General features: G+C 42.6%; 1 protein-coding gene across 11 annotated transcripts in view; it reads right to left on the bottom strand.

The window, feature by feature from the left end:
* LOC131592130 (ubiquitin-associated protein 2-like) overlaps positions 1-15,088 on the bottom strand; it is a 216,174-nt gene that overhangs the window by 41,870 nt on the left and 159,216 nt on the right. For 9 of the 11 annotated variants that reach the window (XM_058863421.1, XM_058863417.1, XM_058863420.1 and 6 more), the window contains 3 exons: positions 14,302-14,488; positions 12,911-13,002; positions 11,952-12,002 (listed from right to left, as the gene is read on the bottom strand). In XM_058863421.1, the coding sequence (XP_058719404.1) occupies positions 11,952-12,002; positions 12,911-13,002; positions 14,302-14,488 (330 nt within the window). The remainder of the gene's footprint in view (positions 1-11,951; positions 12,003-12,910; positions 13,003-14,301; positions 14,489-15,088) is intronic. The other 2 variants (XM_058863415.1, XM_058863419.1) reach the window with 1 other exon arrangement.

A 15,088-nucleotide genomic window follows, 5' to 3' on the forward strand; every position in this document is an offset into this window, starting at 1 on the left:
ACGAAGGAAGCGACTGGTTGTGAAAAAGTTCTCTCTTACACACTAGTAAAAACCTGAGACGAAAGGGCGTCTCGAGGGACTGATCACAAGGGGCTAAAGGGGAAGGTACGTCCTATTGGGCTCGGGAATTGGTAAACCCTTTCAGCCAACGGACCTAGGTAAAGGTCCAGAGGAGGATCGGAGTGCTAAATACAAGAGACCCCGGCTCAGCTAGCTGAGAGGTAAGTATTAGCGAACTCTGATTTCTCGGGTGAAAGCGGAACGGACACAACGCAAAAACAAAAAGGACTCATAGAGAAGGTAAGGCATTTTTAATAAACATAGGACAAAAGAAGAGTAAGATACAAAAAAAGAACACTGGAAAAAATCTCTCTGATCGGGCGGAGGGATCACTGGACATTCCACCGAAAAGTCCCTTGGGATGGATGTTAAAATATTGGGAAAATTGTCCCCAGAGAAAAAAGAAATCCAAAGCAAAAATGATTCAGTATTGTGCAGAGGTCTGGGGAGGGCAGGAGCTGAGGAATCACCTCACTTGGCTGGTGTTAGGCACGTTTGAGAAATGGACATGTAACGAATTGCTCTCCTATGTAGAGAGCAAAGTCCCCTCGGACCCCGAGGAAAAGGAATATGCCAGGCTCTGGTTAACTGCTAGAGTAGGGTTATTCCCGATAAAACAAAAAGAGAAACGTGGGTCGAGAGCCGAACCCTGGGAACCTCTCGACCATTTACCACCCCCATACCATGGACCGGCGGAGCCCTCTTCTGTAGATCAAGTGGTGCCGTCAGCACCTTCGGGCTCCCAAGAACAATCCACTGGGATGTACACATCCCGAGCGGAAGAATCAGCGTCGGCAGCCGTGCCGGCAGCGCTCCCCTTGCCCCCGCCAGCGGATACCACAGCCACCGTGACCTCTTCAGAGGTTTTTCCGGCACAAGGCTGGGGAACACATTATCCGCAACTGCCAGTCCGGCCGCCACAGCCGGGACCCTCCCATCTAACAGAAGGGGTCCCTCCCGGTAACCGGGTGGCGGCAGGGTCCCCACAATCAACAAAAGGGAAAACTCCCACAAACCCCAGTTCCCCTCCTGCAAGTAGAACCCGGTTGAAAGCAAAAATGGGGGGAGAAGAGGGGGGAGAAAGTAGTGAGAGTGAGCACCGGTTGTTCCCTCTCAGGGAAGTACCGACAGCCCCGGGAGTGATTGGATTTGTGAATGTTCCCCTTAACTCCGGGGATGTGAGAGCATTTAAAAAGGAGATGGGGCGATTGTTGGACGATCCTTTTGGAGTGGCTGAAAGGCTGGATGACTTTTTAGGAAGTAGTATTTATACATACGATGATCTTATAGCCATCCTGAGATCGCTGTTTAATCAAGAGGAAAGAGAAATGATTAAGCAGGCTGGTATCAGGGACTGGGACCGACGCAATCCACAAGGGACACCTGGTGACCAGAAATGGCCTAGCGTGAGCCCGAGCTGGAATGCCCAGACAGAGGAAGGTAGGTGAAACATGATGGATTTAAGAAACATGATTGTTCAGGGAAAAAGGGAGGCAGTTCCCCGAGGTCAGAACATTAGTAAAGTATTCGGGGAATGTCAAGGAAAGGAGGAATCGCCCACAGAATGGGTAGAGAGGTTACGGCGAAGTTTTCAGATCTACTCTGGAACTGACCCGAACTCTCCCGTGGGAGAGGTCTTACTAAAAACGCAATTTGTTGCTAAATCCTGGGAAGACATTAGGAGGAAATTAGAGAAAATTGACGGGTGGCAAGATAAAAGCCTCCAGGAGCTTCTGAGGGAAGCTCAAAAAGTATATATGAGAAGGGAGGATGAAAAACAGAGATTGCAAGCTAAGGTTTTGGTAGCTGCGGTCAAAGAAGTCCAAAAGCAAAAACAAACACAAGGTAAGTTTAAAACACTACCTAGAAAACAGAAAGGCACTCACAAGGCAGCCCCCACCCCGCGGAGAGAGATCCCCGAATGTTACTACTGTAAGAAAGTAGGACACATTCAGCGGGACTGTAAGCAAAGAATAAAAGATGAAAAGATTTTTCAAGAAGATTAGGGCTGTCGGGGGCTCTTTTTTTTGGGGACAAGAACATCCAAGGAGCCCTTGATAAAATTAAAAGTGGGTCCCCAGCGGCAGGAGGTAATCTTTTTAGTAGAGACTGGAGCAGAGAGGAGTACTCTGCAAAAATTACCAGAGGGGTGTGTGACAAGTAGGGAAAAGGTTTTTGTAATTGGAGCCAAGGGGGATCCTTTCAAAGTATCTGTAATAAAGAATGTGGAAATAAAATCGGAAATTAAAATTTGTTTAGGAAATTTATTGCTTGTAGAAGAAGCAGATTATAATTTATTAGGAAGAGACATGATTGTTGCATTAGGAATTAATATTGTTGTTAAAAACTCTGAATTAGTAGTAAAATTATTCAAACTAACTCCCAAAGACGAAGAAGAAATTAACCCTAGAGTGTGGCACTCAAAAGGGGAAATCGGGAAATTAGATATCAAGCCTATTAAAATAGAAATCGAAGACCCTGATGACCCTATTAGGATCAAACAATACCCCATCCCGATGGAAGGGAGAAGAGGATTGAAACAAGTAATTGACAACCTCCTTAAAGGGGGTACCCTAGAACCCTGTATGTCTCAGCATAACACCCCCATCCTGGCTGTAAGAAAAACAGATGGCAGTTTCCGATTGGTTCAAGACCTCAGAGCTGTAAATGCTAGAACCCGAACCAGGTTCCCGGTGGTGGCCAATCCTTACACTTTACTGAACAGACTCTCACCTGAAGATGTATGGTATAGTGTAATCGATTTGAAAGATGCTTTTTAGACTTTCCCTCTGGATGAAAAAAGTAGAAATTATTTCGCCTTTCAGTGGGAAGACCCAGACACAAACCGAAAACAACAACTAAGGTGGACAGTCCTCCCTCAGGGGTTTGTGGAATCCCCGAACCTTTTCGGGCAGGCTTTGGAACAATTGCTAACGCAATTTGTTCCTGAGGGCGGGACAAAGCTCCTGCAGTATGTTGATGACCTATTGATAGCTGGAACAACTGAAGAAAACGTGAGGAGAAGCACGATTGCTTTGTTAAACTTTTTGGGACAAAAGGGGTTAAAAGTATCGAAATCCAAACTGCAATTCACGAAGCCCGAAATAAAATATCTTGGACATTTGATATCTCAGGGAAAAAAGAAATTAGACCCTGAGAGGGTAGCCGGGATTCTTGCACTCCCTGCACCTAAAACAAAAAGACAAATTAGGCAATTTTTAGGGCTCTTGGGATATTGCAGACAATAGATTGAAGGTTTCAGTGAAAAAGTGAAATTTTTGTATGAAAGATTAAATACTGACAGGTTGAAATGGACTGAGCAAGATGAATTTAATTTTCAGAAATTAAAAGATGCCCTCATAACTGCCCCCGTACTAACTTTACCGGATACCAATAAAGAATTTCAGTTATTCGTGGATGTGAATGGACAAACAGCACAAGGAGTTCTGACCCAGGAGTGGGCAGAAAAAAAGAAGCCCATAGGGTTTCTCTTGAAAATTTTAGACCCGGTTAGTCGGGGTTGGCCTACTTGTTTGCAAGCAATTGCGGCAGTAGCTTTGTTGGTAGGGGAAGCAAAAAAGGTAACTTTTAGAGCTCCCTTGATAGTCTACACCCCACATGATGTGAGAAATATCTTACAACAGAAAGCAGAAAAGTGGTTGACTGATTCAAGGCTTCTGAAATATGAAGCCATCTTAATCAGTTCGCCTGGTTTAGAATTAAGAACCACTACTGCGCAGAATTCTGCGCAGTTCCTGTTTGGGGAACCAACAGAAAAACTATTACACGATTGCGTTGAAACTGTAGAATTGCAAACTAAAGTTAGACCAGATTTAGAAGATCAGGAATTAGAAGGGGGAGAAAAGTGGTTTATAGATGGATCCTTGAAAGTTGTTGAAAGGAAAAGAAAGTCAGGATATGCTATAGTGAATGGCATATCAGGAGATATTGTGAAATCAGGCCCCCTGAAAGCAAGCTGGTCTGCACAAGCTTGCGAGCTTTATGCTCTCCTAAGAGCCCTCCGGGGATTGAAAGGAAAGAGGGGGACCATCTATACAGATTCACGGTATGCTTTTGGAGTAGTACATACTTTTGGGAAAATTTGAGAAGAAAGGGGTCTGATAAATACGAAAGGAAAAGGGTTAATCCACGGGGAAATCATTCGACAAATTCTACAGGCTGTCAGAGAACCGAAAGAAATATCGGTTGTCCATGTAAAAGGACACCAAACGGGATGGCAGTTCCACACCCGAGGTAACAACCTGGCAGACAAAGAGGCAAAACGAACGGCTTTGTTAACCGTAAGTATTCCTGAAATAACCCCGGAAGAATCACCAGAAGTCCCCACTCTCCTTTCGGAGAGGGAGATAGAGGAATTCAAAAAGGTAAGAAGAAACTTTGAAAAGGGAAAATGGTGGTTACCTGATGGAAGAGAATTAATTCCAAAAGGGATGGCAAGGGGGATACTGCGAAGATTACATAAACAGACTCATTGGGGAACCCGAGCATTAGCCGAACAATTTCTAAAATTTTTCGGGTGCAAAGGGATCTTTGAACTTGCCAAACAGGAGGTACAAGGATGTGTGATATGCCAAAAAGTAAACCGATCAAAATTTAAGCAAACGGCTTGGGGAGGTCGCCCCCTCTCATACAGGCCATTTGAAAGAATCCAGGTGGATTTCACCGAACTACCAAAAATCGGTAGATACAAATTTTTATTAGTGATAGTAGATAAATTGACACATTGAGTAGAAGCCTTTCCCAGAGCAAGGGCAACAGCCCAAACAGTGTCAAAAATTTTATTAGAAGAAATCATTCCCAGATATGAGATAGTAGATTGCATTGATTCAGACCAAGGAACACACTTCACGTCAAAAATTATTAAACAAATTTCAGAAGCCCTAGGCATCAGATGGCAATATCACACCCCTTGGCATCCTCAGAGTTCAGGACAAGTAGAAAGAATGAATCAAACATTGAAATCTCAACTATCTAAACTTATAATTGAAACAAAGATGTCATGGATTAAGTGTCTTCCCCCTGTGCTACTGAATATAAGAACTATGCCGCACTCTGAGACAGGTCTGTCTCCCTTTAAAATGTTGTATGAGATGCCATATAAACATGGAATGCCGGTAGCACACCCTCAGGTGGAGGATGTGCAGATACAACCATATCTCATTTCTATAAACAAAAATTTACAGGATCTGCGGAAAAGAGGACTGATTCCCCAAAGCTCAACACTAGGATTTGCCATACACCAAATACAGCCAGGGGATAAAGTCCTGATCAAAGCTTAGAAGGAACTCCCCCTCAACCCACACTGGGAAGGACCGTTTCTCGTCCTCCTGACCACAGATACAGCTGTCCGGACTGCAGAAAGGGGCTGGACACACTCATCTCGAGTGAGAAAAGTAACGGATTACAACTCCTCCGAGTGGAAAGTCACCACACCTCCGGGAGAACTGAAAATCAAACTCCGGCGTCATCACAAATGACAAGTGACGATCAGATAAATTGTATTAATCCTGATTGTAATTGTTTTCCATTTATCCACTTCGAGTGTGCTTATTGTAAACAGATTTGGGTAGCCCACTGTTTAGGAGGGTACAAACCTAAAAGATTGTGCACAAAGTGTCTAGAGAAAGAACAGGAGGAGACTAGCCGTTTCTTAACACTTGCCACCCGGGCGGGGTCCTTGGAACTAGACTCTCCTGAGTGGTTCCTATTGTTCCAAAAGGGGTTAAGAGGCCAGTTAGATTCTAAAGCCAAGGCTTTAGAAATCGAGTGCCGAAAAACAATTAAAGTACCGTGTAGGACAGACCCAATTAAATCGTCTCGGTGGGCTACTTTCAAGAGAAGGTACGCCGTAAGGACTACAAGGACCCCTGAAGAAAGTCCCTGCTGCCGAGAAGATGGTAATCCCCGCCGTATGTTCCTATACGGGCGAAGAGCAAGGCAGAGGAATGCAATGGTGGGGAATCCTGACAGTCCTGAACCTAGCCGTGTGCTTGACCAAGAGAATGAGTCCTGAGGTACCTCCAGGGGAGAGTCCCCTGGGGAAGTGTGAACAGTGTCGGACTGCCACAGAAACTGGACGAATGATTGACTGTCCTCCGGAACTGCAAAAGGGGATGTGTTTTTCCAACGGCACTCAGTATAATATCTGTAGATTAAAGGGGGAGGTCTGGTGTTACCGCTCAGGAGCAAGTTTTAAGGACGGGCAGTTTCAAACTCCTAAAAGAAAAAAGACAAAAACTACCCACTTCAAGTACAAGAGAGAAGTGGGAGGGATTCCTCCAATTTCAATTTGTAATCAATTTAATAAAACCGTCTGGATCGGAAGAAAAAGACAATCCACCTTTGTAGCATATTACAAAATCAATCCTATATGTTACAATAAAGCAAACTTGAAAACGTGTACTATAGGAGGAAAATTATATTGGGAAGGTAAAAATTTAAAACACGGAGAAAAGGCCTCCTTTAGTAATGAACCAATAATTTTGGATTTGTTAAAAAGTGATGATGACCGGATATGTTTTCAATTTGACCAAGTATTCTGTTTCTCCAGAGATGAGGATGAGTTAGATCCTGAAAGCAAAATAAAACAGTTAACCTTAGAATTAAAGAGGCAAGAAATAGAAAATCGGAAAAGAAGGCTGGAACAAGAGAGACTTAACTCTCTCAGTGAACATTATGAGCAGCTAGAAAAACAATACAGCAATTGGGGGTTACCAAACCCCAACCAGAACCTATTCATAGACCTAATGCAAGAGATTGCCACAGAATTAGGTCTATCGAATTGCTGGATATGTAGTGGTTTGAGATCAGCCGAAAAGTGGCCATGAAAGGGAGAAAGACTCACCCCAAAACAACTCTTAAAATAGAAGAGCTTAAAATTATCCAAAACAACACGAAGACCCGAGAGGTGGGTGATAGATCAAAGAATAATTGGGACTTTCTGCATTAGCAGAGAAGGGAAAGAATTCACCGATCTAGTAGGTTATACTCCGTGTATAAACACACTCACGGTGAATTCTGACAGCAAAACAAAAATTTGGCAACCTGAACCACCTGCGGGTTATTGGAGTCGCACCCAGGGTAATAACTGCGAATGGATGGAAATAATTGGGCTATGCTGGTACAAAAACCCTGGGGCCAATCCCTTCCATGCACTAGAAGGCCTAAAGAAATACTGGGATGATCCGGCAAAATTGAACAGGGGTTGGGAAGCTCCTGATGGCATATATTAGATATGTGAGAAAAAGGCATATAGCGAGCTACCTAGAAAATGGAAAGGATCCTGCACACTCGGAATAATTCGGCCCTTTTTCTTTACTCTACCCAGAACAGAGAGTAAATCATTGGGAGCCCCCCTCTTTGAAACACTAAATAGACAAAGGAGAGAATTAAAACGGGAACTACCAATGGCAGGGGGCAACCAGAAATGGAAAGAGGAAGAATGGCCTGCCGAAAGAATTATTCAATATTATGGGCCCGCTACTTGGGCAAATGATGGCAGTTGGGGTTACAGAACCCACATTTATCTCCTCAACAGACTTATCAGGTTACAAGCAGTAGTGGAAGTAGTTTCCAACCACACCTCAGAAGCCCTAGAACTCCTAGCAAAACAACATTCACAAATGAGAGCTTTTGTATACCAAAACAGATTAGCTCTCGATTATTTGCTAGCCGAGGAAGGAGGGGTGTGTAGTAGATACAACGAATCCGAGTGCTGCATGGAAATAGACGATTATGGTGAAACAATAAAAGGATTAGCTGCTGAAATAAAGAAGGTAGCGCATGTGCCAGTTCAAAAATGGAATTCAATCCTACAAGCCTCCTGGTGGAACCAAATATTTAAGCAAGGGGCTTGGTGGAAAAAGTTAGTATTTTTCATAGTCTGTTCAATTGCCGGAATCATTTTTCTTCCCTGTTTAATTCCTTGCTTCATCAGACTAATTCACTCTGTTTTGCAAGGAATGCAGATTGCCACCCTTCCAATTGATCCAGAGAAAGCACAAGGGAGACCCACTCCTCTCTCTAAACTAATGAAATTAGAGGAGGAAAAGGAGAACAGAAACGCAATTAAAGCCTTAAGAAATTTTGAAAAGAAACAACCTGTCTCAAGAATATTGTGAGAATTCACTATCAGACTGGGAGGAAGGTGAATGTGGTTAATCCCACACTCCTCCCTCTATAAGATTAGATAAAATAATACGAATTTTTAATGTGATGAAGTATTAGGCGGGGGACTGTAATAAATGTAGTTATGAATAAAAATTCGTAAAGACCTAAATAAATATATCTGTAGTATAATAACATGAGAAAATAAAAAATATAGTGTGGCTAGGGATTCCTCCCTAGATCCAGCTGCAAACATCCATTTTAGAGAGAACAATTCTACCAGCATCGAGATAATGATCCTAGCCAGCACCCATCAGCCTAAAAGAATAAGCAGGACACGGGCCATCAGGCTGGACAAAAGAAACAAGCCCGGATGAGATACTCATCACCGGACCTGAACAAGCCGCCTGACAAGCTACAAGTGGGGAGCAATCAAACTAGACAAAGAAAGAAGCCCAGTCGAGATATTCATTGGCCCCAACCCGGGAGCCAACCACTCCGTCCTGATGGCCCAAAAATCGGGGAACATCCAGGACCTTTTTACATATGAGGAGACTCTGCCCCACTGTCTATTGATTCAGTTCCCCGGTTCCAGGAAATCCATTCAACCAACCATCAAGACACTTTGTTGAACAGTGACTGCTCGGAGTTTTGGCCTCAGGGCACAAAACCCCTATAAGAACCCCAGACTGCAGCCCATACGGTGTGGATTTGGGAACACCTATACCTTGGGTATAGACCCCTGTCCACCCAGCGCTGCGCTGACCTATTTATTGTGGTTTTTCTCTTTCGTTGCAGGTGCTTAAATTGTTTTATAATAAATTGCTTTTTATTGACCTTATTTTGCCATTGCATTTATAACACAGCTGAGGTGGGGAAATTCCTGAAAGAGAAGTGCCATGATGATTCTAAGGAGAAAAAGATCATTGCAATAAGCTGAGCCCTGGTGTATGCTTACCGCATGCTGCTAGATACTGTATGACAGGAGATAGAGGCAGTGAGGCAGCAAGATAAATCAGCAGCTACCCATCACTCAGGCTGCAGCTAAGCCAGCAGCTAAACCAGACAGTGAGCCTAAACCAATGGTTGTTGCTCCTACCACAAGAGGCATGAAACACAAACCCAAAACCAATTGGCCAGTGGATGATGATGATGATATGGGGGAAGGACCCTCAAGGCCAGAAACTGACACAAAATCAAAAGTCGCTATTAATTCCTTTTCCTTGAAGGACCTTTGTGGCCTAAGAAAGTATTACACTCAACAACCTGATGAATCTATAATTAGTTGGTTAGTCCGTCTTTGGGACGCCGCAGGTGAGGCTACAATTCTGGACAGCACTGAAGCAAGGCATTTGGGATCCCTGTCGCATGATCCTGTTATAGACCAAGGAATGATATGGGGGGCTAATCCTCACAGTCTCTGGGCACAGATCCTGGGAAGTGTGGCACAAAGATACCTGTGTGCAGATGATCTCTATATGCAGAAAACACAGTGGAAGACCATAGAACAAGGGATTCAATGATTGAGAGAAATGGCAGTGGCAGAGATTGTCTTCTCAGATGACCTAAACACTAGGAACCCAGACTTGGTACCATGTACATCCGTGATGTGGCAAAAACTTATACGACTCGGGCCACAAGAATATGCTTCTGCTTTAGCAATAATGAAGCGGGATGACAGAGAGGAGACCGTGCTTGATATGGCAAAGAAGCTCTGAGAATATGCAGATGCCGTGCATGGCCCCACACATGCAAGAATCGCAGCTGTGGAAACACGTCTGCAGAAATTAGAAGACAAGATGGAGGAGAACCACAAGAAACTCAGGGAGGAGATTAAAGAGGGCTTTCTCCAAATCTTGGCAATACAGGTCAGAAATCCTGGTACCAAACACAAACATCCCCCAGAGAAGGAGAGAAGGTACACCCCACAAGCTGAGCTGTGGTTCTTCCTGCGTGACTGTGGGGAAAACATGAGGAGATGGGATGGAAAATCTACTGCTGCTCTGGCACAACGGGCACTTGAATTGAAAGACAGCAAGACTCAGAGAGAAAGTTCCACCAAAAAGCAAGCTGCTCCAGTAGCTCGTAGCCAAACTGCCAGGTATTATAATGATGACAACATGTCCGATGCCCTTGAAGGAACATCCAAGACATATGCCCAGGGAAAGAAGGATAACGAGGTTTAGAGGGGACCTGCCTCTAGCCAGGTAGAGGCTAGGGAAAACCGTGCCTTTTGGACTGTGTGGATTTGTTGGCCTGGCACATCAGAACCAAAAAATATGAGGCCTTGGTCAACACTGGTGTGCAGTGCACATTAATCCCATCAAGACATGTAGGGGTAGAATCTGTTTCTATTGCTGGCATCACAGGTGGATCACAGGATTTTACTTTGGTGGAAGCTGATGTGAGCCTGACTGGAAATGAGTAGAATAAACACCCTATTGTGACTGGCCAAGAGGCCCCATGCATTTTGGGCATAGACTTCCTCCGAAGTGGGTATTTCAAAGACCCAAAGGGACTCAGGTGGTCATTTGGGATAGCAGCTGTAGAGAGAGAGGGCATCAAGCAATTGAACACCTTGCCTGGACTGTCAGAGAGTCCATCTGCAGTAGGACTTCTGAAGGGGGAAGAACAACGAGTACCAATTGCCACTTTGACAGTGCACTGCCGGCAGTACAGAAAAACTCAAGATGCTGTGATCCCCATCCATAAGATGATACGAGAGCTGGAGAGCCAAGGGGTGGTCAGCAAAACCCACTCACGCTTCAACAGCCCCATTTGGCCTGTGCGCAAATCTGAAGGAGAATGGAGATTGACTGTGGGCTATCATGCCTTGAATGAAGTGACTCCACCACTGAGTGCTGCCATGCTGGACATGCTGGAGCTCCAGTATGAGTTGGAGTCCAAGGCAGCAAAGTGGTATGCCACTATTGATATTGGCAATGCATTTCTTCAATGTATTCATTGCCAGCATGAATATTTGTCTGCAAGGGGCATATTTCCAAGAAACCTCCATCCGATAAGATTATAACGATATGCACTCAAAACAGCATGAATATTCGTCTGCAAGAAGTGTATTTCCAAGAAGCCCGACAAGATTACAACATATGCACCCAAAACAGCATGAATATTCTTCTGCAAGAAGTGTATTCCAAGGGACCCCCAAAAAGTCTGAAAACATATAAAAGGCACCCTGGGACAGTCGCAGTTTGTGAGGCATGGTGAAGCGGTGCTAGAGAGCCCCTCCCTGTCTCACCTGATGCTGTTTGCCCAGTTCAGCGCTGATCTGACTTTTGCTTGTAGCTTTTTATGATTGTATTTTGATTATAGAATAAATTCTTTTTATTAATCAAATTGGCTACTCATTTATAACTGAGGTTTTTTGTTTTCCCCACAGTTTAGGTGACATGAGCACCTCCAAAACCTTCCATATGCACCTACTGGCTGCCAATTTGTTTACTTGCTGTTCAGTCCTACCTCTTGGTAAAAGAAAACATTGACACACAGACTTCAAGTAGATTTGACATCATACTCTCCCTATAACAAAGAAAAATTTCTCCACTCAAAAGCACAGAGCACATTTGCTTCTATTTAGAAATTGACAGTTTCATTGTATCAATTTAAACCACCTAGAGAATGATGATTAAAAAACCAGCATATAGAACATAAAGCTCTCAGTCACTATCGAATTAATTTGTGTTGCACAAATGATCAACACTGAAGATAACTTGTTTAAAAGTAAATAAACCAAGCCATTTACTTACCATTGGCAGCCTGGATTGAAGCATCTGGAGATCATCATAACCATAAATCTGCTTAAATACAGATAAAAATAAAACATTATAACACATTTCTCTGATGATGATCAGTTTGAGGCTCTATTTAAACAGTTTAACCTAGGCCTGGTCTATTCTAAAGATGTACATATATATGTCACATTGTGCTATCATGGTGCACTGTAGCATTTTAAGGCTAGTAGAGCAAAACTTAAAATGGCTTTTCACTCTGATCTTGTTTCCTTGTGACAGCAGTCCTCTGAGAATATTACTGTCCCATGTTCAATATGATTTTTGCAGATACATCATTCATCAAATTGTGAAAAATCTACACAGCATTCAGAATTGGGAGTAAGAGCAACAGCCTTCCTTGCTGTAATAATCACTTCTGAAAATAGCATGATTTAAGATTTGATGACTAGACCACAAAGCAACCTATGGTATCCCCTTGCATTTGGTGTGATGTAGAAGAATTATTAGAATAAAGTTTCTGATTCAAAAAAGATAACCAAAAATATGTTGATCCTGGTTAGACACCAAAAAGTTATATGCAATCTATTAAAGTATGACTCACAGGACACATGACACATTTCAACTATTACTATGCACTATTACTATTACATTACTATGTATTACTATCTACTCCAGTGATACAAACCTAAATGGGTCTAATTTTATTCAAAGGGCCTAAAACCTGATAATGCTGAAAACCATAGCAACATGCATGTTCAGCTTCAACAGCAGCCAGATCAGGTTTGTACCAACACTTATACAGTTTACTATCAACAGTAAACCCTCACTGAATACATTTAACATTCTTCAGCATTTGGAATAAGAATTCCAGGTGCAACATGTGCCAACAGAAATGCCTTGGTATAGACAACAGCAGGTCTGGAGGGCTCACTTGCACCAAGGCTTAAGCAAACAAGGACAAACAAATTGCTTACTGGGTAGGCAGGCAGAAGTCCTCCAGGTCCCACAATATACTGGTTATGCAACAAGGGTGGTACACCTTGAGGCAGATTTGGGGGAGCTTTGCCTGTAGAATTAAAATACAGGCACTTTAACAAGTCTTTAGAAAAGAAAAGGCTTCAGCATTGAGACAAGATAGCTCACAAGTCCTGGAAGCTGCACTGTCTTAGTTTGTAAAAGCAGAACTACAGAGAAGAATTTTGTGCTGGTTGATGAAAATGCTTAAAATAGCCTGGAGAGTTTAACCATGTGCAGAACTTAACATCCAGCATAAACAGAACAGACGATTGAGGATACTAACATCATAAAGTCACCCCAGGACACCATGCCTCAAGGAAATGAGTCCCATCAAAGAACAGTCTAATTTTGTTATTTACTCTGTCCAAGAGAATTACAAGAATTACAGGAGCTCCTTTCCTTGGTCCTCTCCTGAAGGCAAAATTCAGGCATATTTTTCAGTCTAAGAGCAAATGATCTTTCATTTTCTGCTCTGTCAACATATTGCCCCTTATCACCAGCAATAGACTGGAAAGCACTAAATGTTGCCAGCATACTTTTTGTGGGTGACTTACTGCACCTGGGAATAGCAAAGAGGAAATTGAAATGGTTTCAATTGCCTACATGAAGCAGAGCTAGGAAGCAGAAAAGTAAAAAAAAAATGCACTTTGACTGGTCATCAGACACTTTATTTACAAGCTATGGAAATGAGAAATTCTTCTGTAAGTAAGTCTGATCTTAATATTTAAATCATTCACTTCCCTCCCTAGGATTTCCTTTTAGCAGTTCAGGCTGATTAGAAAAGAAAGAATTTAGCATTGCTTTCACTTCAGTGCAAGAAGCCTCCCAACCTTCCCTCTGTGGTTCCTTTTTCTGAAGTGCTATTTTCTGTGGAATGATCCAGACATCAGACACTTTTTTCCTTTCTCTAGATGTGGCAATAGGGATGTGGCATATGATATTGAGGAAATTGCAGTATATTTTGACATTGCCAAATGAATTCAAGTCACAGAGAAGACTTAAATTACAGCAAATGTGAACTCACAGCAAAGAGCTAATTATAACCTGGAATACAAACAGGGTGAATCTCCTAGTCCAAAACTTCCAAAGTCAGAATTGCTCTGTTTTTTATTTATAAAGCTATTTGGGGATGGAATATGCTACATAAATGCCACATAACATCCTAACAAATATCTCAAATACACAAACCCAGGCAATTTTATTTTATAACCCAGGAAATAAAGCATGCTGAAAATGCTAGTCAAGAGTGTGGATTTCTTAGCGTAGCTATGGCTGGCAAGATGTTCAACTGACAGCCTTGCTGACTGAAGTCTTCTGTCTCTCCACATAAACTGTTAATATTGCAAACCTGAAGACATTAAGGGAGCTGCCCGTGTGGTAGCAGACACACTGGTAACACTCAGACTAAGGCTAGCTGTAGTGTTCATACTGCTTGCCATGCTGACAACCGAAGAGGTGGTGCTAGTGGCTGAGGTTGAAGCAGTTGAAAAAGTTGTTGAAGGCTGAAGCGAAGTTGTGTTCTCAACACTAGTGTGCTAGAAAGGAGACAAAAAGAATGAGGATCACAGAGCAAATGAGGCACAGTGAAAGATGCGGGGGGGGACACGACGACACACGACACAAAACTAAAAATCAAACCCCACAATCTTTTAAGTAACAGCAGCATAAATAATGCATTATCTATGTATCAGACAAGGAATTAAGTTGCATGCTTGTGATTTTTAAGTATTCAAAGAAAATTATTACATGAGAGTTAAATTCAAACCGCTATATCATCACAAAATTATACCACAGTAACTCAAATGTCATTTCCTTGCATTATTTCTTGACCTTTTTGCTTGTATACTCCTTTAAGCTGGTATTTGTTATATTAAATAAACTATATTCTTCCAAAAGACAATATTTGTTTTCAAAATACAGGACACTGCTATTGTGATTTCCTCAGTGCATTTGTGGAATTTAAAAGATTAAAACTGCAGTGCCCAACAGAGTCAATATGGTAAACTGAAACACAAACAAATTGTATTACAGGAACACATGAGGATAAAGGAGTTCCTGGTTTGAATCCAGCGCAATACAGTGCTTTAGCTGTAAACTGATCACACCTGCAAAACAGCATCATCAACACACAGAAG

This window comes from Poecile atricapillus, chromosome W (assembly GCF_030490865.1).
Source record: "Poecile atricapillus isolate bPoeAtr1 chromosome W, bPoeAtr1.hap1, whole genome shotgun sequence".
Taxonomy (NCBI): Eukaryota; Metazoa; Chordata; class Aves; order Passeriformes; family Paridae; genus Poecile; species Poecile atricapillus.